At 36.6% G+C, this 23,586-nt stretch overlaps 1 protein-coding gene across 3 annotated transcripts; it reads right to left on the bottom strand.

The window, feature by feature from the left end:
- Positions 1 to 1,580: 1,580 nt before the first annotated feature.
- LOC141908523 (forkhead-associated domain-containing protein 1-like) lies at positions 1,581 to 22,957 on the bottom strand. Of its 3 annotated transcripts, none has more exons than XM_074798617.1 (24): positions 22,881 to 22,957; positions 22,392 to 22,543; positions 21,994 to 22,200; positions 21,207 to 21,459; positions 20,929 to 21,035; positions 20,620 to 20,844; positions 20,205 to 20,471; positions 19,795 to 19,977; positions 19,421 to 19,528; positions 15,698 to 15,937; positions 14,903 to 15,101; positions 14,537 to 14,725; positions 13,897 to 14,114; positions 12,490 to 12,727; positions 7,131 to 7,257; positions 6,535 to 6,641; positions 5,999 to 6,158; positions 5,643 to 5,914; positions 4,764 to 4,990; positions 4,137 to 4,357; positions 3,977 to 4,028; positions 3,372 to 3,572; positions 2,771 to 2,911; positions 1,581 to 2,673 (listed from the first exon to the last, which is right to left on the bottom strand). In XM_074798617.1, exons 2-24 carry the CDS (start codon positions 22,488 to 22,490, stop codon positions 2,644 to 2,646), a joined length of 4,071 nt encoding a protein of 1,356 aa, XP_074654718.1. In that variant the 5' UTR covers positions 22,491 to 22,543; positions 22,881 to 22,957; the 3' UTR covers positions 1,581 to 2,643. The 3 variants fall into 3 exon arrangements, with proteins under 3 accessions (XP_074654718.1, XP_074654719.1, XP_074654720.1); XM_074798618.1 differs by having other exon boundaries at positions 22,392 to 22,608; positions 22,881 to 22,944; XM_074798619.1 differs by lacking the exons at positions 21,994 to 22,200; positions 22,392 to 22,543; positions 22,881 to 22,957 and adding an exon at positions 21,826 to 21,894.
- Between the last annotated feature and the right edge of the window lie 629 nt (positions 22,958 to 23,586).

Below are 23,586 nucleotides of genomic sequence, written 5' to 3'. Positions count from 1 at the left end.
ATATTTGTTGTATGCCGCAACAGGTTATCAGGACATCTGGTACCACATGAATTAACACAAACCTAATCAATGATAGAATCGTGTCGTTTGTCTTGTGTTCATAGACAAGCAATTATCTCATTCACTTGAAGAAAATACCCACAATAAGAAGTGAAACAAAAATATAGAGGTTTCGACATATCGATTCAAGTGCTATGAGCCATTTTCACGATTGCTCATTGCATTTTAAGTCAAAAACTTTGAAACCGCCTGATTCGTTCCCGGTAGATGGGGTGGATTTTGTAAGGGACACCAATTCAAAACCAAAATCAAACGAAAACAGGGCCAATCCCCGTTCTAAGATCAAAATCGTTGAATTCCTCTCTCAGATTTCCTTCGTGTTGTGGGTTTTGTTATCTACATCGTTTTTAAACTCTGTTCCTTTTCTGCAGTACCAACATTCATCATTTATCATTCCCAGCACTCCCTTTATTAAAAAATATATGTATATATATACACTGCATTGTACCGTAATCGCTGGCGCTGCTTATCTAGATTTATTGAATTAAAACCTTACTAAAAGTATGATATATTTTCATTATGTATGATAAATGCCATATAAGTCGTAGCGACATTAATCTAATGATGCTTTAGGATTAATTTGATTTCTTATCGCCCAGGGATCTCATATTTAAATACTACGTAATTGATATATTATAGTTACCCAATTATTCAAATGTAACATCTAACAGCCATTGAGTGTGTAAGTTTTTAATGCCGTAAAAACCGTTACAATAATGTTTACGTAATTAAGTGGGAGTTTCTGTGTGAGTCAGTGTCCACTACGTCATCGATATTAGTGTTTCAAAATAATAATTGCAATTGTGAACTTTGGCGTTTATTTTGTAATCCAATATATATATTTTATATAACTTTTATTTCATTTTTGATAGATTTTGATAATTATTTTTGAGAGGATATGCATTAAGTCATCAATACATCGGGGCTAGACTGGTTGCCGGTCAATTCTATTCAACTATCGATGTATTCGAATCCAAACTGAATTGATCCATGATATTGTCTGATTTATACTAAATCATTTTTTGTAGAAAATAAGCAATAAATGTGTTATTTTTCTCAAGGCGTCAATTGACTTTCAAGTCAGTTTTCTTGTTTCTTTTATATCTTAGTAGTAAAATATATGATTGTTTTCTTAAATGAAAGGATTTAAAAAGCTACAACTCTGAGTGAGTTTCCTCATTGGACAGTGCTTCTAAAGCGACGTGTATTTTCGTTGTCAGTTCTAGTTGTCTTACAGGCGTTTCTTCTTGAATGAACAAACGTCACGCGCAGTCGTCACAGCGCGTCATACTAGCAGTCGACTGTGACGTTTCACTTCAGTTAACGCCGCGAGCCTGACGTCCAATACGACAGTGTCGTCATGTCCTCTAATCAGTTTTCACGTGGGTTTTAATCCTGTCATCCTCTGACCAGTTCTCAAAAAATTTAAGACGAAAACTCAGTCTTAATATCTTAGAAAATTTTATTTGTCAGTTTAAAAAATATCAATAGTAATAATTCAAATATCGGATATGATCACTGACAATAACCAATACAAATATCATAGTTTAATAACATACCATTACACTATTAAGAACTAAGCAATTAAATTATATCAATTAAAGTTTACTTCAAGATAAATTACTTTTAAATTGATCAAATTGAATCGTTACACAATGTATATAACAATAAAATCCGTTCGAAAATGCTTTTGCATGCGCTAAAATATTTATCACATGATTCGGTAAAAATATATAATTTTCCATTTACAAAAACAATGATAAGATTCTTCGATTTATTTTTTTTCGAATACTGAGTCCAGTTAACGACTCAAATTGAAAGATACAGAAATGGTTATCGGTTCAAAACGAACTTAGAACAGTCTTTCATTCTAAACCTGGCCGTTAAACTGACAGCTGGATGGAATGTTGGATAAGAATTATGAGTATGATTATCTTTATTCGGAATGATTGAAGGTGCAAAATTTTATGCATTTATCTAACACTACGCGAACTAGTACAATATAAATTACTACACAGGCTCTCATTTGCCTATACATCAAATCCATCTTTTTGGGATGTGCAAAATATAGGTCCAATAAATAAGCGTTTACCCTGTATTTTTTGGCAAACCTTTTATCAATATCAACGTTTTAAAATTTGACATTAAGTAATCACTTAATGATGCATGCGCTAAAGTAGCATAACTCTTAGTTGCAGTTTTTTGAGGCAGCTTGAACGCAGAAATGAGATTCATATTCTATACGAGGAAGTCTAGAGGAAGAACATTCTAAGATAAGAACTAATGAAGGCCACGAGAGATTTCAAATATACTTCAATCTATCCACCAATGATTTGAAATTGGTAACATTTGCTGCTCCATGCAATGCAACAACAATAATCAATCAGTGCCACTTAAAACATCCATTTTACCATTATTAGAAAAGATGACATGGAATCTTCATGAACTGCATGTACCGGTAGTGCTGTGCATATGTGAGTGAGTGTGGCCTGATTTTTCCTTCTCTTCCTGGTTTGGTGTGGTGGTGCCCTTCAGTTTATCACAGTGATTACCATATAGTCAAGTGTGCAACAGACAGACAGATCATGCAAATTCGTTGTCAGGATTCATTCCCTGAAATTTCATAATTTTGAAAAAGAAATCAAATTATTATCTCGAATTCGTCTCAGGGCGTCGTACATCGATCGAGCGATGATTTTTTCCGACGTACCATCGTTGTTTCTAGATTCACTAAACGCGAAGTCGTTTTACATAAATCTCGTTCTTTCTCCGTTAATTCGCTTTTAAGAGTTTTGATTTCGTAGTCTTTGCGTTTTAGTTTCTCTTTCGCCGCTTTCTTTCGCGCAGAGGCCTGAAACGGAATGTTTAAAACGTTATGAACTATCAAGGATTATAGAACATGTCATGAGCTACAACTTTGCAATTATGGTTACAAAATATGCATAGGTATCAATATGAATCTATTGATCTAGTGGGAGCGGTTGTGGCCGAGCGGTTGTGGCTCTGGGAAGCCAGGTCGTGGGTTCGAACCCTTACATTGCCGTAGTGTCCTCGGGCAAGACACTTATCCTCATTGCCTCTCTCCACCCAGGAGTAAATAGGTACCTGGCCTGATAGATGACTCCTGAGCGTTTGTTAGCAGCTCGGTGTTACTTCTCCCCAGGGAGAGATGACTGATACATGTTAGAGTTTAAAATTGGCCGGGGTAATGATACCCAAAAATGTAAAGCGCTCTGAGCAGCCTGGCTGGATTTAGCCCTATATAAGAAACATTTCATTATTATTATTATTATTGATAAATTAAGAATTACCTTGGCGTGTATGTCTTCGACAGGACACTGATGTTTAGGATATTGTTTCGATCTGTTTGTGTCGATAGTATCGGCTAATTGTAAACCTTTACGTTGTTTAATTGCACTGTTTAATCGTTTCTCTTGTTCTAGTTGATCTCTCGTGCGATGTAACGACTCGCGAAGATATTGAGCTTCCTCCGTTCGACTACGAACATCAGTCTGCAAAAACAACAATTTGTAACTATCATACGTGGCAATGATTTGGCCATTTTGAACGTTTTTCAACTACCCAGAAGATTTATCCTTTTACACAGACATTATCGAGTTAAATTCTGAATTTAATATACTGGGTCCGGTTCCACAGACGTGAGTTAGTGTTAACTCTGAGTGAAAATTAGTTCATTCCCAATGAGTTAACTCTTGAGTCAAATCTTAATTCACAACTGTGGAACTGGGTCCCAGTGTTTTAATCGACAAAATCTGATTTAATAATCAATAGCATTGTTGTAAGAGCTTTAGTGCAGTGTCTAATGCTGAATTGGGTGCCAAAATGGCAATAATAATAACGGCATTGAGAATGATATGAAAGGTTTAGGGATATATTTTAAGGCCTGATAACTTACAGCTAAGCTCTCTACTTGAACATGTTTTCTATTGGCCAATTCTTCTGCTTGTCTGTGAAATAGAAAAGGTAAATAATGAACCATCATCGACAAAAACAAGCAAATGAAATTTCTGGTAAGATCTTTATTAAGCTTCCAAAAGTTAGACGTGAGGTCATACCTTAGTTTTGCTAAGTCAGTTTCGTAGCCTTGTAATAGGTCTTCCTTTCGTGAAAGTCGATCTTTAAGAGCTTTGATTCGGTTGGCTAACATTTCGCAACATTTTTCCCGTTCCTCGGAGAGTTTGTCTCGTTCATCTCGCGGTATGTGAGCCATTGATCGTAGGCCGTAGATTTCCTCGAGTTCCAGACAACTCGCCATCGCTCGCAATAGCACCATGTACTAGAAAATATGAGAAGATTCATAGATGAGTCGCGTGATAACCTGGTGTGGAATAAGTACGACACAAATAGAACTCTATAGGTTAACTAGATTACATGAGGCACGAGGTTTCGCTACTAGTCAATAGCAGCTTCATTAGATGAATGAGTCAACTGATAAAGGTACTATACACTAGCAGCGAAAGATCATGCCTCAAATAATCTAGTTTACCTAATAAGTACTATTTGACACGATGTAGAAAATATGAAAATGCTTTCAAATCTTATAGCTTTTTGTAAAGTATAAGATACATCAACCTGTAACTGAGGTCACTGATGAAATTGCTAAATAGAAAATTCACTTCTGATCAAAGCAAAAATCGACATATTTGAATAGGCAGAAATCCCAGATTGTCGATGATACTCACAGACTTTTCACTTTCTTCCAGCGTGTCTAATGTTTCTCTATGAGCGCTCTTCTCTACCTCTACTTCAGCCGACGCGGCCTGCGGAGTCATCTTACCGCGCGCTCCATTTATAGCGTTATCTAATGCAGAATGTCCGGTAGCCTCGGCTAAAGCCTGTTGAGCGCGATGTTCCGCCAGTTCTTTCTTTAATAATATCACTTGTTGTAGCGCCTGGTCGTGGTTCGGAACTGAAAACATATAACATCAAATAACAATCACTGAATACCGGGAATAATATATGCAGTAATTTGTAGTGGTAATAAAATATGATCATGCATAAATAAAGAATATAGCAGAATCTAAATCATGCTTCGAATAAATGTGTGCTTCGTAGATTACATACATCATCATCATCATAAATTAATGCCACGCTATAAATCGGATTTTTCAAGCTGTGTTCGCAAACAAAATGATTAATCTAATATCATCACATGCTGAAATCTTCTAACATTTCCTGCCTGTACAAATTCGGCTGTCGTTATTGAAGCCTGCCAATGTGGTTCCGAAATTTAACTGATTTAATTGTAAATTCGAAATTTCTCTTTGCATCATTTGTATGTCCGCTAAATAATGGGAAATAAATCAATAGAAATGAATAATTCTAGAGATACCAGTATAACAGCTATCATAGTATTCTTCTATCATCATAAACAATGACTGTAAAATGACCAGACCCAGGGTTCAGGAACCAGTTCCACAATTCTCAATCAAAATCAACCACATAAAATAATTGATTCCATTCAGTTCATTTCCCCTAGAGTCAAATACCTGAACAGTGGAACTGGGTCTATTATTTTCAATTTTCAGAATACACAATATACGACAATATTTTCAACTTACGCAGAGGTCTAGATTGTTCTAGTTGTTTAATACGCGATCGTAATTCTACTAAAGCGTCGCGTTGTCTGGATATAACCTGCTCGTGACGTTCACCGCGACATTGAGCTCCCATCGCCGTCATTTCCGACGTTATTCGTCCTTCTTTCTCTAAAACGGCCAACTGTTTATTCTTCTCGTCTTCCGTTGACGTCAGCTTCGTTTCCAGGTTTTTGATCAAGTCTTCTTTTTCGTTCTCCGAATTTTTAAACTTCGTCAATATCGCTTTATATTTGCTGGAAATCGTAAATTTTGACAAGAAATGAAAAATAGAAAAGAAACCCCCGGTTGACTTCACCAATTAATTATGTGTTTCCTACCTAATTTCAGCCTCTTTGGCCTTCACTTCACCGGTGATGTTATCAACTATTTGAGAAACTTTAGCCAACTGTTGTCGTAGTTCAACCAGATCCTTTTGCTGTTGACGAATTGTAACTTTGTTCTTTTCAAGTTCTTGTTTCTGGGCTTCACTCAGTTCACCTTCAAAATAAATCAAATGCTATTCATCGTCTGAATACAGGTTTAAAAGATGGACCTTTGTAGCAGAGTCGTGACCTCAGTCAAATAATGGTCTTAAATCTCAAATTCAGTGTATGTTATTCGATCAGCTAGGCCCGGTTGCATAGTCATGGCTTAGACTTAAGACCAGTCTAAGACCAACTTAGTTCTATAGCCAATCTAACAACTTAAGACCAGTCTTAAGATTTAAGACCACTTTTGAACTTAGGTCACAACTGTGCAACTGGCCCCTGTAGATCAACTGCAAGACAGGCTTAAATTTGAGCCTTGAATTCACAACTGGTTTTTAATATCCTAACCCTAATATTTCAGTGATTATCTACGGTACACATTTTACCTGTCATGTCTGTGAGTCTTGCCGAGGCACCCGTCAAATCTTTCCGTAATCCCAATATCACAGCCTGTTGTTCTTTAAATTGCTTCTTCAAATCCACATTCTCGCGACTAAACAAAGTATGAACAGGAAATTCATTAGTTTTTGGTTTGAGACTGACGTAAGAATTGAAAATTCTTATTTACAGCCAGTAAAATAGACGCAAATATCATTCATTCAAAATTGACAGTTTCAATTTCAGAACTGTTTGTGACACACATTGACGCTCAGTTCAAAGAAAATAAAATCCTGAAATATGTTTATTGAAAGTGGCCTTGTATTATATTCCACCACAAAACAGCTATTATCTCCTTAGTGAGGATTAGACTTATTGAAGTAGATATTAAGGTCTTTGTAAGACCATGAAATAAGTGTTTGTTGACCGAAGTAAAGAGGTTTTTATGCTTTAGTACAATTAAAAATGTGTTCATGGGAAAATGTCAAACTCAATTAAGTTGTCAGCTTAAGCAAAAGATGAAAGGCAATGTACGTTGATAATGTTCGTGAAAATGCTATTAAAACTTAATAAAATTTTTTTGAAAATTTCAATTCCAACTCACCGTAAAACGACTATAAGCTGTTCCATCGCTAGGATATCTTGTGGCGGTTGAGCGACGATAACTTGCGGTTTTGGGGGTGGTTCTTTCGGTGGTTCTTTTTGTTTCGGCGATGGTTTGTTCTTCAGCTCTATAAAATAACGAATGAAAGATATTCTAATTAAATTTCGAATTACAAATCTTTATACTGCGTTCCGTCTATTCGCAAATACGAAACCCGGAAAACAAATATATTCCGTTAGTTTGCAAAACGATCTGCAGGTTCACAATGAAAGGGAATGTGATCTAGGGAAACTTAATTAAACTATAAAATGCATATCAATCATTGTTCACCGCTAGTAGGACGAATATACACAAGTGATATATACCGGGTACGCATACAACATGTCAGAGAAACTTGTGAAATTAACTCTTAATACATTAGTAATTGACAATGCATCATGTAACATCTATTACTAAGTCAATAAGGAGACATATCGAATCATCCTTGTAATGAATAATTCACAAAGTAAATGAAGATTACTGAATATTGACTGTAGATGCAATGAATGAATGACTGACCACCCAACAGGTTAGATCTTTAAATATTCATTTGTATTCACTATAGTTTCACAGATATCTTAAGGCAACACGTCTATACAATCTGGTAAAATTACTACAGTCAAACTCTCTTAATCCCCATCGGCTTAATCCGGAATTTTCTCTAAACTGGGACAATATCTGCAGTTCATTTCTTCATTAGTATGTGAGAAAATGACTTTTAATCCCGACCTCAAATGTAGGTTCTACTGTACAAGGATGTTTAATGTTAACCAGTATGTGAATATAATGGGCGAGCCATCTCCCTGGTCCTCATAATCATAGCTTCATTAGCTTCATGACAAAAATACATAGAGCTTTCATAGAAAAAATACGTAATATATCTTAGGTATTTTTTGTAAGAGACAATTTAGATAATTCTAGAAGTGTGTCCACGCAGTAACAGTAACAAAACTGAGCCGTTGTAGAAAGAGCTGTCATGGTAACCTTAAAACGCATCATCGTAACAAGCAGTCGCCCGACCGGTTCATTGTGACATTTTCCAATCAACAGAAATAAATTTCTCAATTACTGAATGAAACGAGGGCAGCACGATGACACAAAACACTGACACATTTATCAACTATACCTCAACATGTCTGAATACCAGACGTAGTTACGGTCCCCTACAGCATTAGGGAAGATACTAGACTAATGTGAATCTATCCATCTTCAAGTTAGTTTCACAAATAGGTTCAGCTTCAATTCTCTGGACCATTTGAACAAATTAAGTAGCAAATGTTTATTTAATTGCAAATTTGAGAACAATTTTGTGTCAATGAGCAAAGTAAAGATGGTCAGAATTTGTGACGGATGACGAGGATATGAACTTTTGAAGAATATGATATGAATATTTGAGCCGATTTTACCTTGCGGTTCTATGGGTTGGGGTTCCTCGTATGTTAAACGGCTGACGAGAACGGCACCGAGTTCAAAATTCTCAGATATCAAACCATTGCCGTTCTGCGTGACAGGAGAAGGTGGAGGGGGGTTTGTTGATTGTTCAGTCGTTTGATTGTCATCGATGTTAAACTGTTCTCGATAATGATGAACTCTCATCGGTCGAATTGTTCGATTAGGATGCTCGTAACCGGTCAACCTAAATCCAGTGATTTCCCCAGAATTCTGCTGCGCGAAATTTTCCGATTTTGCCAACCAATTCCTGCCGAAACTATTCACACTCAATTCCCTATCATCACTATCGACGGCGACTTCGTTCGGTTGTTGCTGCCATTCTGAATCGAAATTCTCCGATTTGGTCTCGAGATTTTCTGATTTTGTCGTCGCCTCTGATGTAGAAACCGATGCCGCGGAGCTGGACACAAACAACGGCGGAGGACCCTTCGAGTTCGGCTTTAAATGTTTCAATTTCACACTCGGTAACGTCAAAAACTCGGTGAATTCCATTTTCATCATTTCGACGGATAATTTTCTTCAATTTGAATGATCCGAAAATCTAACCATCAATTATCATTCCGGGCGCTATTCCGCGCGAATTAAAACTCCATTATTCTTTCGAAAAGATTTAATCCCGACGAAGACGTTTGAAATCTTGTGAACGCGCGAGATCCAAAGTCAATAAACTCCGACAAAGACCCCTCGATAATCAGCAGTCGAGTTGAAACAACATTTCCCGTGATTTATCACTTTCAAACAACTACGATGAGCATCAGAACAACAGAGCAATGAAGATTTATCGACGGTCGCAGAGTATGACTCGTTCTGTGAGTGTTGGTGACAGAATGAACGCTGATCCACGGTCGTCAACAAACCGGTGACACAACAGCGTTCACGGGTAGCGAGTGCCGCGCTGTCGTCAAATCATGAAAAAACTTCCGATCTCGCATTCGATTCAATTCCCCGAACAAAAACCTATCGACGACGATGAATACAGCAAAACTAGGCCAGACAAAATACTCTACAACAAACGTGTACTTTATACATATATAAATATAGAATGATTTATTATTGAAGACACAGGGTCTAATCCAATCAACAGGTGTTATTCAAATATTACGTTTAGGGTCTCATATTCGAAATTCGGTTTCTGAATAGAGATCCATTTTCGTCGTTTCGCTTCGAATAAAAGCACACGCAATGAATGAGAACAGGTCTCGGTGAACCAATGCAGCAATAAGTATCATTACTTCCACACTGAAATCCTAATTGGCCGAATTTCATTTTTAGGTCTTTTCAATTATAGTAAGGTACAAAAATGTTAATTTGTTTTATGATTAGGTACCGATTCCTCGTTCTAATCAAACTCGCATATAAAACAGAGCTATAAAAACTATCATGTATTTACTTTCTTTATGTTCTTTGTTCTTTACGTTCTTTTATACTGGTCATAATTTTCATGTTGAAATTATGTGGGAAAAATGTTTGAACTACACAGAATTTATCACAGTGGAATATATGCAGGGCTGCAAAAGGTGGAGTTTTCATTTGACTGCGCACAATAATATACCAAAGGAATGAGCAGATTTTGATGAGTGACATTAAACACCGATTAGCAAGAAGGATTTTTAAGAGTTTTTGTTTGAAATAAAGTATATTTCTCATTTCCTCTATTGCAGGTAAGGGCAGTTCCAGATTGAGAAATATCAAATAAACCCTGTTCCTTTCTTCCAAATATCTACACAGAATTTCGTGTTCACACATTCCGTTACCCGAATCAAAAAATAGGTTAATTACGTGGAAAGTTTGAAATGTGAGGTACAGGTGACAGTAATATCCCGGGGAGTCGTATACAATACTCTATACAACCTCCGGTTAGAAAAATACATATGTAATGTTTGTCGAGAGAATAACTTATTGGTGGCTGATTTTTGCTTCCCCGAGGGGAATTTCACCACGCAGTCACAAAGAGCTAAAAACCAGTTTTCAACGCGTATTTTTCTAACATAATCTCGCAGTGAATTGTGCGATCATGCACTGACACAGCGTTATGTTCTATTTCCGCGCCGCCACCGTGCGCGCGTGCTCTCTCGATCTCGCGTTTTTAATCGACGTTGACAACCGATTCAACTCGGATCATAACAAACGATCGAAGGTTCAGTTTTCCAGATCGCGTGTAACTAGAGCAAAAAGCTCAACCGATTTGCACCACGTATTAGTTATTATTGTGAAGCATGATCCTGATCAAATCATGCCTCGTTTATCCACAGTTCTTCGATTGATTTGACTGTAGACTTTAATTACAGTGAAACTCTGCCTCTTTCCAACTGGTTGTTTTGGAACTGTAACTATTTCAAATGAAATTCCTGAACTTGAGCCGTTTACTGAGTTGACAGGTACTGAGTAAGGTTTATTGGGGATCATTCATTTATTACGTACGCATAAAATTTGAATTTTTCAACCCCCCCTCCCCCTCTGTACGCATAATCGGCCATTTTTTCATATACATTAAGCATTACAGTACGCAATTGCACTGACCCCTCCCCCCTCCCCTAATGCGTACGTAATAAATCAATGACCCCTTGTAATTACCAGTAACACTGCAATCAAATGACAACTGTGGAACTGGTTTCTACCGCACAGCAATAAAATACGCGTCTATTTCACTGAAAAAGCTTCCCAACCGTCAAAAAAGAAACTTCCCGACATCTAAATCAGAACAACCTGTCATTTCCGTCAAACGCAATCGGAATATTAACCTCACAAAACTCTGGTGACGAGAAAACTCATTCGAGCCGTCAAAAAATATCTAATCAGTTCAATAAAATTACGTTCATTGAACCGTATTAATTCTCTATCAATTGACACCCCTCAGCTCAAACTGATTATATATATCTTTTTTAATTACGCCCGACTAACCCAGTAATATTGTGACGAAAATTATTTTATTTGTTGTCACTGTCACTATGGTTACCGTTGATGCGACGACGCAATGCTCGTAGCGAGTTTACGCAAATACGCGTAGAAAGATGATTATTGTAGTCGTGATAAATCGAATTGGAAATGGGCAATCATCATTTCAATGAATATCATGAATAAACTTAATGAACGTAAAAACTTCTAGAGAAGAATGTTAGAATTGCGTTTATGCGCTCAGGCGTGGGAGAAATGATTAAAAGATAAAAACAGCGCATACAAACATTTGCTTAAAATTCTTGATGAATAAATTTCATTTCAATCTTCTAAAAGTTTCATATACATGTAATGGGTTTTAGTCTTATTTTCTAGGGAAGAACAATATAGTTTTGGTTCCTGTTAAATCATCAGACTTATGTTGTTAGATTGACTACAGGACTAAGTTGGTCATAGACAGGTCTTAAATCTAAGCCATGACTGTGAAATCGGACCCTGGGTTGAAGTTAGGAGCCTATAAAACCAGAAGTCATCATGGCGGATCAATTGATCCAAAAAATGTTTGTGTAACTTCTAGAAAATATTTCATGTAGCGTGTAGGGGACTTTTTTCAAAAGAACAGTGGTCAGTCGCTCAAAAGTTTGTAAGAGTTAACCAGGGGCCAGTTGCACAGTCATGACCAAAAATGGTCTTAAATCTTCAGCTTGGTCTTAAGTTGTTAGATTGGCAACAGAACTAAGTTGGACTTAAACTGGTCTTAAATGTAAGCCATGACTATGCAACTGGCCCCAGTCGATTAATAGTATAGCAGTGACGAATCAAGTTGGATCATAACCATGGTATTTGTCCACCAGTTAACTCTAGACTTTTGAGAAACCAGCCCCTGATTTTTTCATCATCGTATGGCATTGTTCAATAAAGCTGGGACTGAAAGGGAATGATTATTTAGGTTAATCTCTCTAATTGATCTTACCACTATTTTTCTGTTTAAGTTGCGTGATTTCCTGTTGATGATCTTTGTTCTTTTTCATCACTTTATTCAATCGTTCTTCCATCGCGCAGATCGTCACTGAATGTTGTTTAATCTGTTCTTTATAACTCGATAAATCATTCTCAAATTTCTTCTCGAGCGTCGTTTTATCGAGTGACAGTGCCTCCACCTGTTGGGCGTGTTCGACTTTAAGATTGCTCAATTCCTCTTTCAGCTCTTCCTAGAATCGAAGAAGCAAAATATAAGACGTTTTCTTTAATAGATCAGGAGCAAGTTGCTCAAAAGTTGATAACCAGCAGATAGATACCATAGTAACAATGAACTTTTAATTGTCACAATGTCTTAACTATCCACTGGCCAACTCCAGCCAACTTTTGAGCAAATGGCCGTAGATTCTTATCAAGGACACCTGCGATACCATCACAACATAGAAGTTGATAATTTGAATAAGTTGAAGTTGTATCGTACAGTGTAGACTGTACTTGCCTCAGGTTATTATAGCATACCCCGGACAAAATCTTAAAAATGATATGGTAGAATAGCTTGTAAACTCTGACGTGGAGAATAGATAATAAGTTTAAAACCTGCTACCAGTATATACAAAATCTAAAGGGTTAAAAGCGAAATTTTATTCATCAAAAATCAAAAATCAAAAATGTTTCAAACTCTCCCTAAAGATCAAAGATCAAAATTCATTAATATACTCGTATTCGTATGATGTCAACTCATCGTTCACTGCCCCAGAATCTTCTTGCCTCAAACGAAATTGATCCTGCAAGATCCGAGGCTAGCAAAGTCTACTCTAGCTACCTCATATTCCTACCATAGATAATAATATCGAATTGTTTACCCATAGCAACCGCGAGAGAACATAAAGATGACAATCTAAAGTACTATCCGGCTACTGTTTCTATAAACACACGGAGCTCGATGGTCCTTACTGACATCAAAGAAGTCGATTATTTGTTTGAATTAACTCGAATCATTTGAAGTCATGGTAACGACTCTAATCGACGGTGAAAAGCGATTAAAGATTTATTGGGTGACAAAACTCGTTCTGGTGACAAGAACTAATTGCTCGCAGTCGCGGTAAAATAAAAATTAGATTATAATCAGGGTGGCCACTTTTATTTGACTTGCACGTTGTTTTCCCTGACTGATCTGCTGAGAATTCAACCACACAGTCAAATATGTCAAGCATTGATTTTACGCGTCATCTAGCAAATTTCCCCGATCTTTAGCTTTATTACAAAATTTCCAACTATTATTCCCTGACTCTTTTTCATCTGGATCTAGTTCCACAGTCCTTCCGAGAAAGAAATAGAGATGAATAAAAGGTATGTGGTATCTAATCCAGTTTGGAAACCTTACTAATAAAAATTTTCATACCTCTGATTTTTTCAGATGGCTCAGTTGCTCCAACGCATCAATAGCTTGTTGTTTATTGTCATCTTTCGTCGATTCATTATTAGCTATAGAACTGCGAAGTTGTTCCAAACTCTCTTCCAGTTCGGTGATTTTCTTCAATTCCGTTTCCAGCGCGTTTTCACGTTTTTCCGTTTCCAATTGACGGATTTCGTCGATGGCTTGGTTCAATTTCTCTTCGTCTGATAAGAAAATAAACATAACCAAAAACACGTCACGAATGAACTTTTCTCTCATGAAAACTATAACAATCATTGTAAAAGTATTGGTGGTTCGTGAAATAATGTATGAACTCGGGAACCTTAAAGATTTAGTTCCAAGTTGATTGATAATGAACTGAATCTGACAAGGAATTAGGAATTTATTTACACTCCAACCATTTCCATCGTATATGGAGGGAGACTAACATGGTACAATATCAAAAAACAACAGAAAACATAAACTTTTCTCAAAATATAGTTAAGTTATGAACAACACGTGTCATACACTAGATTGAGTGTTCATCACGCCATCTGGTGGGAAAGAGCTGGTGCTGCACTTCCCCATTATCTACGAACTAATTTATAGTTTTTTTTGGGGATTTGAATATATGAAAACGCTGCACCTTCGAGTTTAGTTTTTTCGATGGCATCTTTGATTTTATCGTTCATCTCTTGTTTAAACCGTTCGGCTTGAGCGTCTAAATCTTGTTGGTGTATATTCTGTAACTCGTCCAGACGATTCTTTAATTTCGTTGTATCCGAAATTCCCGATTCCCACGTATTGTACAGAGTCAATATGTGTTTGGCCGGTTCTGAAATTGAATAATGAAATATAAGCCAAATCTAGAATTTTAATTCTATTTCAAGATTTTTCAAATATCATTTTTTTTAACCATCATTAGAAAGTTTTGTATTGACGTTATCCACATTTTTGTCAAATCTAGACTTTTAATTCTATTTCAAGATTTTCGAATAATATTTTTTTTTACCATCATTAGAAAGTTTTGTATTGACTCCACATTTTTGTAAAGCATCCTCGATATTCTGCTGCCAGGTTAGTTCGTGTTGTAAAATATCAACGACTGCGTTTTTCACGTGGCTCACGTTTTCCTCGGTTGCCAGAGATTGAAGGAGGCTGACCTCCTTCCTCAGTTGTTCCGAAAGACGACCGTGTTCACGATAACGTTTCTGTAAAGAATGAAGAGTGCTGTTAGTATCTAGAGTACAATGTCTCCCTTTCACAAAAAAGTTAAAATTTTCATTTGCCAAAATTATGACTAAACTTTCACTTTCAGCAATTGGAATCTATGCAGGTTACTAGACATCACTTGGATTTTTTGAAGGGGGTCAGAATTAATACAAGCGTAACCCCCCCCTCAGACACGTGATAAATCATCATCATCCTTTAAATTATGATCGTCCACACTCCGCATGTTCAGGACTTCACCAGGGACATTTTTGGTTGAAAAAACTAACAATGCCAGATAACAGACATTTTATCAGAACATTTTCAAAATGCGATAATCTTCCCATTACAATGTTGAATGTTTGAAAGGGTACCGTTCAGGGGCCAGTTGCACAGTCGTGACTTAGGTGCAAAAGTAGTCTTAAATCTTAAAACTGGTCTTAATTTTAGATTGGCTATAGAACTAAGTTGGTCTTAGACTGGTCTTAAGTCTAAGCCATGACTATGCAACTGACCCCTGGGTTGTATATTGACTCCTGTATGATTATGATCAGGTTTTGTAACTGGATCCAGTTTTTTTAATTCGACCCTCACTTACCATCGCTTCGTGTAAATGATGTTTCAGTTTGTTCAATTTATCATTTTGTTCTTTTTTACTGTGATTCGCTTGTTTCAACGATTCTTTCATGTCCAACATTTTACGATGCATCTCCGTTCGTTCGTCGATCATCTTTTTCAGCGTTTCCAACAATTCGTCGTCTTTGATCTCGTCCTCGGGGTATTTCACGCCCGGCGTAGAGAACGCCACCTGGATCACTCGATTTCGAAATCTTTCCGACTGAAATTAACAATATTTTTGAGATTGTGGCAGTTTCCATATGCTTGGGTCGCAGTCATTGTTAAGTGTATGATATCGTTGATGCTGAAGTACCAAGGCTTTCACCCCCCAAAAAATACAGAAAATCTTAGCTTTATTTAGGTGTAATCTTCTATTTTTCACATTAGTTCAAGATATTTCAAAGCAATTATGAACATGGATTGAATCTCGACATCCACTAGGGGCAGAAGATATTTCATAAGCGGGTGGATGATTTTCAATCAGAGGGCTGGATGTAAAAATGAAAGGGGTGGCCGCCACTCTAAAAGCTGTTGTCATTAGTGACATCTGGGGGGAAAGTATCAAACTAATGGAAAATAATGAATATATTGTTCGGAATCGAAGACGAAAAAACATGTTTTTTACGCCACAGTGCATTCAATATCATATTCGATCAGTACATTATATCAGTGAGGAACATCTGTTATGACACGAATGAAGTGGTTGGATAATTTTCAATCAAAATGCTGAAAATGAATTCATTGAAGGGTCGTACTGTAGTGATGTCACAGCTGTCAGATTCTACATGTTCTGAATGCTATATTAATGTTCAGAATAATCATATAGAAACTGAATGAATACTGTCATTATGATTACCTGTATATCTAACTTCAAGCCTCATTTACCTTACTGCGAGCATTTTCCTCTGGTGGCATATTGCATACGATATGTTCTATTGAGAAGAGCCATTGAAAGGAACTGAGTGAATATTGCCTTCAATAAATTTCATGAATATAATTCTTCTGAAGAAATCTCTCCACGCAATGAAACCCGAACAGACTTATTTCAAAAAGATGGCATTTTTTATAAAATCCTATATTGCTAGATACCATTGAGACTTATATTTATCAAATAGTATTATACATGTATCTAGACATGTGAGACTAGGTAATTTGTTGAGGCCACCTTTTCTAATGTCCCGCCACAAAATAGAATAAGACAAAAAGTTTAATTTTGAAAAACACATTGGGAGCCTTTATTACAGTTATATAACTACAAAATCTAATTTTCAACAAAGAATCGCTTTTTTTCTTCAAAATACAATATTTAAATTTGGACGATAGAAGTGATTATATTAGAGTTGAGTAATTAAGTGATTTACAATAAAGACTCCCATATGCAGTTATCAACGAAATGAAGAACAGTAAGTCCTAATAAAATAACCCTGGATCTGGTAGTAATAAAGTAACATTTTTTGACAACTAAATATCAGTTATTTCTGCTATAAATCTACACAAAATTCAATGACTGGTTGATCTACCAGTAAAACCAATTTGGCCAGAATTTGAGTTTGGAAGATATTGATCGGAAAACGTCTTTGAAAAGCAATATTTGTTAACTGAAACTAAACACACAGGAATGTATGAGCGCGTAAGACAATGTGTGCGGAAATAAGTGTAGAAATTGATGGAGAATGTGCACAATAAATCAATGATACCTGGTATGAATAGAGGGGGTTTAGAGGCAGGTAATAACTATTAATCAAATTCATAATCACATTATCTACAGCTGTTTCATAGGTAATACATATATACACACACCTAACCGCCGGACTCTTGAGTCATTGCTCGAAGTCACAAAGATATTTCTTGAATGTTAAAGGATGTTGTTTAATAAACCGGTATACAGATTCACAGGCCTGGGCCCTGATTAAAAAAGAAGTAAATGGTTATTGAAATCATAGTCACTGAAGATGAAGGGTCTGATGATAGCGGAACCTTATTATCTAGTATTGAAACATCTGTTCGTCCTCATACAATGTACTTCATACTGTATCAAACTGATCTTTCTATAGAATGATTATTCAGACTGCAATAATTCTGAATGCTATACCGTATTAGTCTATACCAGAGTCTACGCTATGCAAACTTTGAGATTAATTTCGATAAGAAAATTTGATCACAGATTTGAACCACAGTATCCTCTACAGTAAACTAAAAATCAGAATTTCTTCCATTCGTATCGGGGCAAAGCATCCCATTACTAATAAACTCTTCAGGGGGAAGCAATTTATATGCTATAGATATTGCACTGATGAAGTGCCTTCATAATTCGACATTCATATGATTGCGTATCTACCTTACCGATATATAATAATATACTATGTAACATTAAGAAGTAATAAATACAATAGGAGACCTGATTGTCACTGACACAGAAAAAAAATAAAACAATAATCTCAAATTGAAAACAAGAAAAATCTCACAATAATTAAGCTTAAGATGTAAAGTTCATGAGTAAAAGGTTAATACATTTGAGGAATATTTCGGCTAAAGACTATTAGCCATCATCAGACATACAGATTCAGTACACCTGATGATGTCTAATAGTGTTTAGCTTAAACATCGCTCAAATACATAAACCTTTTACTCAAGAACTTTGTCTCTCATAATTCAACTTACACGACGGGTATTGTGTATCTTATCGACTCAAAAACAGATAAATTAACTACATAACATAAACTAAACAAAGACATCACATTCATCAATCGATCACAATTATCACAGTCTTGAATTCCCATTTATCAAAACCCATAAGTACCCTGATTTAAAGAATATATCTTGAAGATTATTTCGCTCGTTGGGACGCTTTTTGCTTGCAATTAGCGCAGGAAGTTGACCCACTCGGACCGGCGAGTTGGTTTAATGTGTCGCGTAGTAGCGACACTAATTCAATGTCGTCGATTTGTTTTTTGGGAACTTTCGTGCCTTTGATCGAAAATATCGTCTGCAATATCGATTTTCGGAACAATTCAAACTGAAAACGACGACGTGTGGAGAAAGGTGAAGGTCAAATCAATAGTGAAAATCAATACACCGGGAATTATAGGTGGGTATACTGCTGTGTCAAAACGAAATAGACAGAAGGTGATAGGATTTCTGAGGAAAACCGAAAACAAATTCAAAATCAAATCTTCCCCAACTCTAGTCCAATAATCATTAGTGAAATACTGTCGTTGTTGTAACAATTGCATAGAAAATTCCACACTCAGAAAGACGCAACAGTCTGAAAAGATTTTCTTAAATGAATGATTTATTTTCAACGTTATTTCTGTATCCTAATAGTCATCTAAACGAAAGTTTTCAGACTCTTTCTGAGTGTGGGATTTTCCATCTTAGATTTGGAAGTAATCAGAAATTTCTACCACCAAAAAGATAATCAGATCGCAAAAAATATTTATTCTGGATTGGTAGTCTGATTCAGGGGCGAGGAATAGCTGAAAATCATTACTTCACCAAAATCAAGTGCAAATCAAGAGTAAGAAGAGAGGCTTCTGTATCTATATAGATTGATTTCACATGTGTAAGAGAGAGAGAGAGAGAGAGAGAGAGAGAGAGAGAGAGAGAGAGAGAGAGAGAGAGAGAGAGAGAGAGAGAGAGAGAGAGAATGAGAGAGAGGGAGGGAGAGGGAGAGAGAGGATAGAGAGAGAGAGAGGATACTCACTTGTTTTGATGTTTGTTCATTGTCGATACGAACTTGTCTTTCCGATCGTTGTGTGTCGAGTAATTGAGCTTTAACCTGGTCCAATTCAGCGGTCATCTTCTTTAAATTCTGTTTGAAAACATATACATCAAATAATTTACTGCAAACCCGTACGTTTTCCTACTAAAAACTGACTCCGTTTCAGGTTCGCAGTTACAACTGTAATCCCAGAACTATGCTTCACGAAGAGTAAAATGTGAATTTCCCAAACATCTCCCGAGTTGAGAAAAATCATTCAAATTCCCAAATATTTCCAAACAGGGAAACATAATTACACGTGACTTGAATCTCTCTGATATTTCACTTAGAACAAGGTCTCTAAATCATTCACTTACCGTCGTATCTTTTGACGTATTCTCCTTGATTTTCTCCAGCTCTTCTTTCAGCGAAGAGACCAGCTCTTTCTGTTCTTGCACGGAATTTTCGGCGGCCTTGAATTTCTGTCGTAGATTCGTCAACTCTTTATCTTTGGCTTCCATTTCGTCGAGGGCTAGTTTGTTCTCTTTCAATCTAGCGAACTGGATTAAGAAAACCAAAAAAAGGTTTGTAGACTTTTTCATAAAGCGGGATCCAAGTTAGGGCTAGATTTTCATCTGAAACCTCTGATTTTCCAGGTACCGGTAAGTGGCCAACATGTTAGATTTTGAACATAAAATACAATCGTAAATTGACTAAGAAGTTAAGCAACGTATAAACAGTTTTTGATTGATAACAACCACCCTTCATCGATCTATTTTGAACGTACTTTTGCGGTTAAAGCCGACAATTGAACGTCTTTTTCTCGGCCGTCGCGTTTAAGATTTTCGATTTCGCGCGTCAACCGACTGATCGTGGAATCTTTACTCGACATGTCGCGCTGCATTTGAGTGACGAGTCCCGATGTGATGTCTTTATCTTTACGAGTTCGCTCGAGTTGCGTGCGTACGCTGTTCACTTCGACGAGTTTCTCGTTCAGTTCGTGTCGCAGCGTACCCGCTGGTTGATTCGACGATAATTTCTGCATTCGATTTAACTGAATCAAAGTTTTAACTGAGATTGATTAAAATGTAAATGGTAACGTGATGGTCATATATATGGTAATGTAAGCTTATACTAAAGATGGGATTTCATAGAAATCAACCCAGTAATATATCAGCAAGGAAGAGTGTGCTGCATCTCACCTGATCTTTAACTTGATTCACCTCTTCTTTCTTCGCTAAAACTTCGTTTTCAAGCTGTAATAATTTCTGAGTGACATCCGGGTCGGACATCATGTTACTCTGAGACTGACGAAGTTGGTTGACTTCGTCGCGAAGTTGCACCAAAATTTGATCCTTTCGTTGGCTGTCTTTCTCAACGGCGTTCAAACGACTTAACTCCTGATTTAGCTGTAAAATCCTCTGCTCCTGAGAAAAAAAAATAGAAATTTGTCATTTTGTTTTTTGAATTATCTTCGCTGAGAAGAGTTTAGCTAGAAAATGCTATCATACCTTTTCTTGAAGGAGAATCATTTCATTACTGGGTGAATTAGAAATGACAGTGATTCCTGGACGCTGACTACTAGAAACAGGGGCTGAAACCCACGCACCAGTTACACCTACAAATTCACAAACAAAAAGGCATTAAGACAATCTAGCAAAATGAGCCAGTTTTACAGTTCTTTGTTAGAATTTGACACTTAAAGAAGTAAAAGAATTGAAATCAACTAGTTCTATGGAGAATTCATTAAACTCCTCGGTCTGGGAAAACTTTTCTGTTTTATACCTACTTCGTTGTGCGAGGTTCGGCGACATCATTTTCGGACTGCCGCGAGACCCGGCGCTGACCGGACGAGATCTCATCGAAACGCTCGGAGGTCGAGGTTGCGTGGAGTACGCGCTATTCGTCACCGTCGCCAGGAACGGGAAACTGGCCGGTGTCGAGACAGGTTGCAGCGGTTGCGGTGGTCGGATGATGTCATCGTTGAGGACAGTGATCGGTGCTGTCCACGCCGGACGCTGTTGAACAGGAGGGTACGGCAGCTGTAATACAATTACAATCAGTTAGAATATTGACTGTATGAAATGTACGTTCGTAGTCTAGAGAAAACTATAACAATCCAGATCCAGTGCCGCCACTTTCTGTCCAGTAACAAATACCCTGAGTTTTCCATGTGATTACACAAAATTCAGTGAATCAGAGAAATTTCTAGGTTTGAAATGTTACAAGTCATTCATTTTTCATTATTGAATTGATAAAGAAACACACGGTCATTAACATTATCTGAATTCCTTTTTTCTCTAGATTTTTCTGATTCCCTGAGTCAGTGACCGCCATGTCTAGGTTGGGGGTTACTTATTCCTCTGACTTCTCTCTTTCAACTTTGAATTTTCTCTTAAAAAACTCACCACTGAGATATTGTCAACCTGTAAACTACAATCAGTTAGAATATTGAATTCCTTTTTTCTCTAGATTTTTTTTTGATTCCCTGAGTCAGTGTCCACCGTTTAGGTTGGGGGTTACTTATTCCTCTGACTTCTCTCTTTCCACTTTGAATTTTCTCTTAATTAACTCACCACTGAGATATTGTCAACCTGTAAACTATACGGCTGTCCATTATATCCGAACCTGACTATATCAGCGGGAGCCAATCGGACGGCTGCGTTTTGAACTCGACAATCGTTGACGTATGTTCCCTGCGATGTGTTCAAATCTTGTAAAATGAAACAGTTTTCTGAATCGCTGAATTCAATGATAGCGTGTTGAGGTTCCACACTAGCGCTCTACAAAATATCATACGTAAACTACCATATAACAATCAAAGGCGTACATGTAAGGGGTCGAGAGAACTCTTAAGGAAACAATAAACACATTATATTTCTTAAATTACACCAAGATATTGGGTTTAGCATATCTATTTCACCTTTTTGACCTTCTTCAAGTCTGTTTCTGGAAAATGAAATGATGGCCTTACCTGTATTATAAGATCACAGCCTTCACGTCCAACTGTTGTTATCTTCGGACCCAATTGGAAAAATCCATCAGCAGTTTTCAGAATGCCTTTTACACTCATATTTCATCAGAGTCCGCGCGTCTATCAAACTTTCATTCAGACACAGACTGTTACTGAAATGAGACGATAATCCTACTTGTAAATGTAAACTCCCTTCCTTGAAATCCTCAGACTTGACCTGAAAGTTGATATATATGATAGTACGAAATGTACATAGAGTCTGGAGACAACCATAAAAATCATCATCACAGACAGAGCCAGATATGGGGTTTAAATTTGAAATCAAAATTTGAAATTATGAAAATTTGACAGATGACACTTTTTTGACAGGTGCCCTCCTGTTTTTACTGTCATTTATCATAATTACAAAAAAACTCCATTGATTTCGAACAAATCACCTCGTTACAGTGTTTTAAAATGTGTAAATTATCAGAAAGAAAAGGTACATACCACGAAACTGCAGCGTTAAAATGGGTTTGGGTGGTTTTTTAAGTCAATGTGGTTATAATTTGTCCCCAAACTTGGCATGGCAACCGTAAACAAACTTAATCTCGATAAACTTATAATTTTTAATCAACTCTTACTCAATTTCATTAACGATACGATCAAAAGGTATTCAATTGAATTAATTTTTGTTTGAGTAATACCAAATGAACTACTAAATTGATTATTTGTTATATTAGAAAAATTTGATAAGAGATTATCAATCAAGTTTGAACAAAAACAAGAACTCGGTGGTAAAACGATGATAGTTTTTATTAAGTTATCACTAATGCTAAAACCAAATAAAATCATTAAAATTTCATTCAATTTACTAGAAATATGCATTTATAATTCTATCAATGTTATAAGAACTAGTTTTTCTTCACGAATCTTTGGAAAAAACTTTTGATTATTTCTCGTAAACATTTTACTGAAACGCCGACCCGTATGTAAACGTGGCGACCCGTGCCATCGGCTAGTTTACCTCCCACCTTTAATCTACAACTGAACTGTTTCATTTAAATTATTGGCATTTACCTCGAACAGAAACATTGTCGAAAATATTCAAATAATTTATTCATTTTATTTGATGTGCTAATCCTACCAAAAATGTCCGGCACCAAAAAATAAATCTACTTTAAACACTGAGACTTGGAGGGACTGTCTACAGCCA

This window comes from Tubulanus polymorphus, chromosome 7 (genome assembly GCF_964204645.1).
Source record: "Tubulanus polymorphus chromosome 7, tnTubPoly1.2, whole genome shotgun sequence".
NCBI classification, from domain to species: domain Eukaryota; kingdom Metazoa; phylum Nemertea; class Palaeonemertea; order Tubulaniformes; family Tubulanidae; genus Tubulanus; species Tubulanus polymorphus.
Note: the sequence above shows the minus strand (reverse complement) of the source record. Positions and strands in the feature narration are given on the sequence as shown.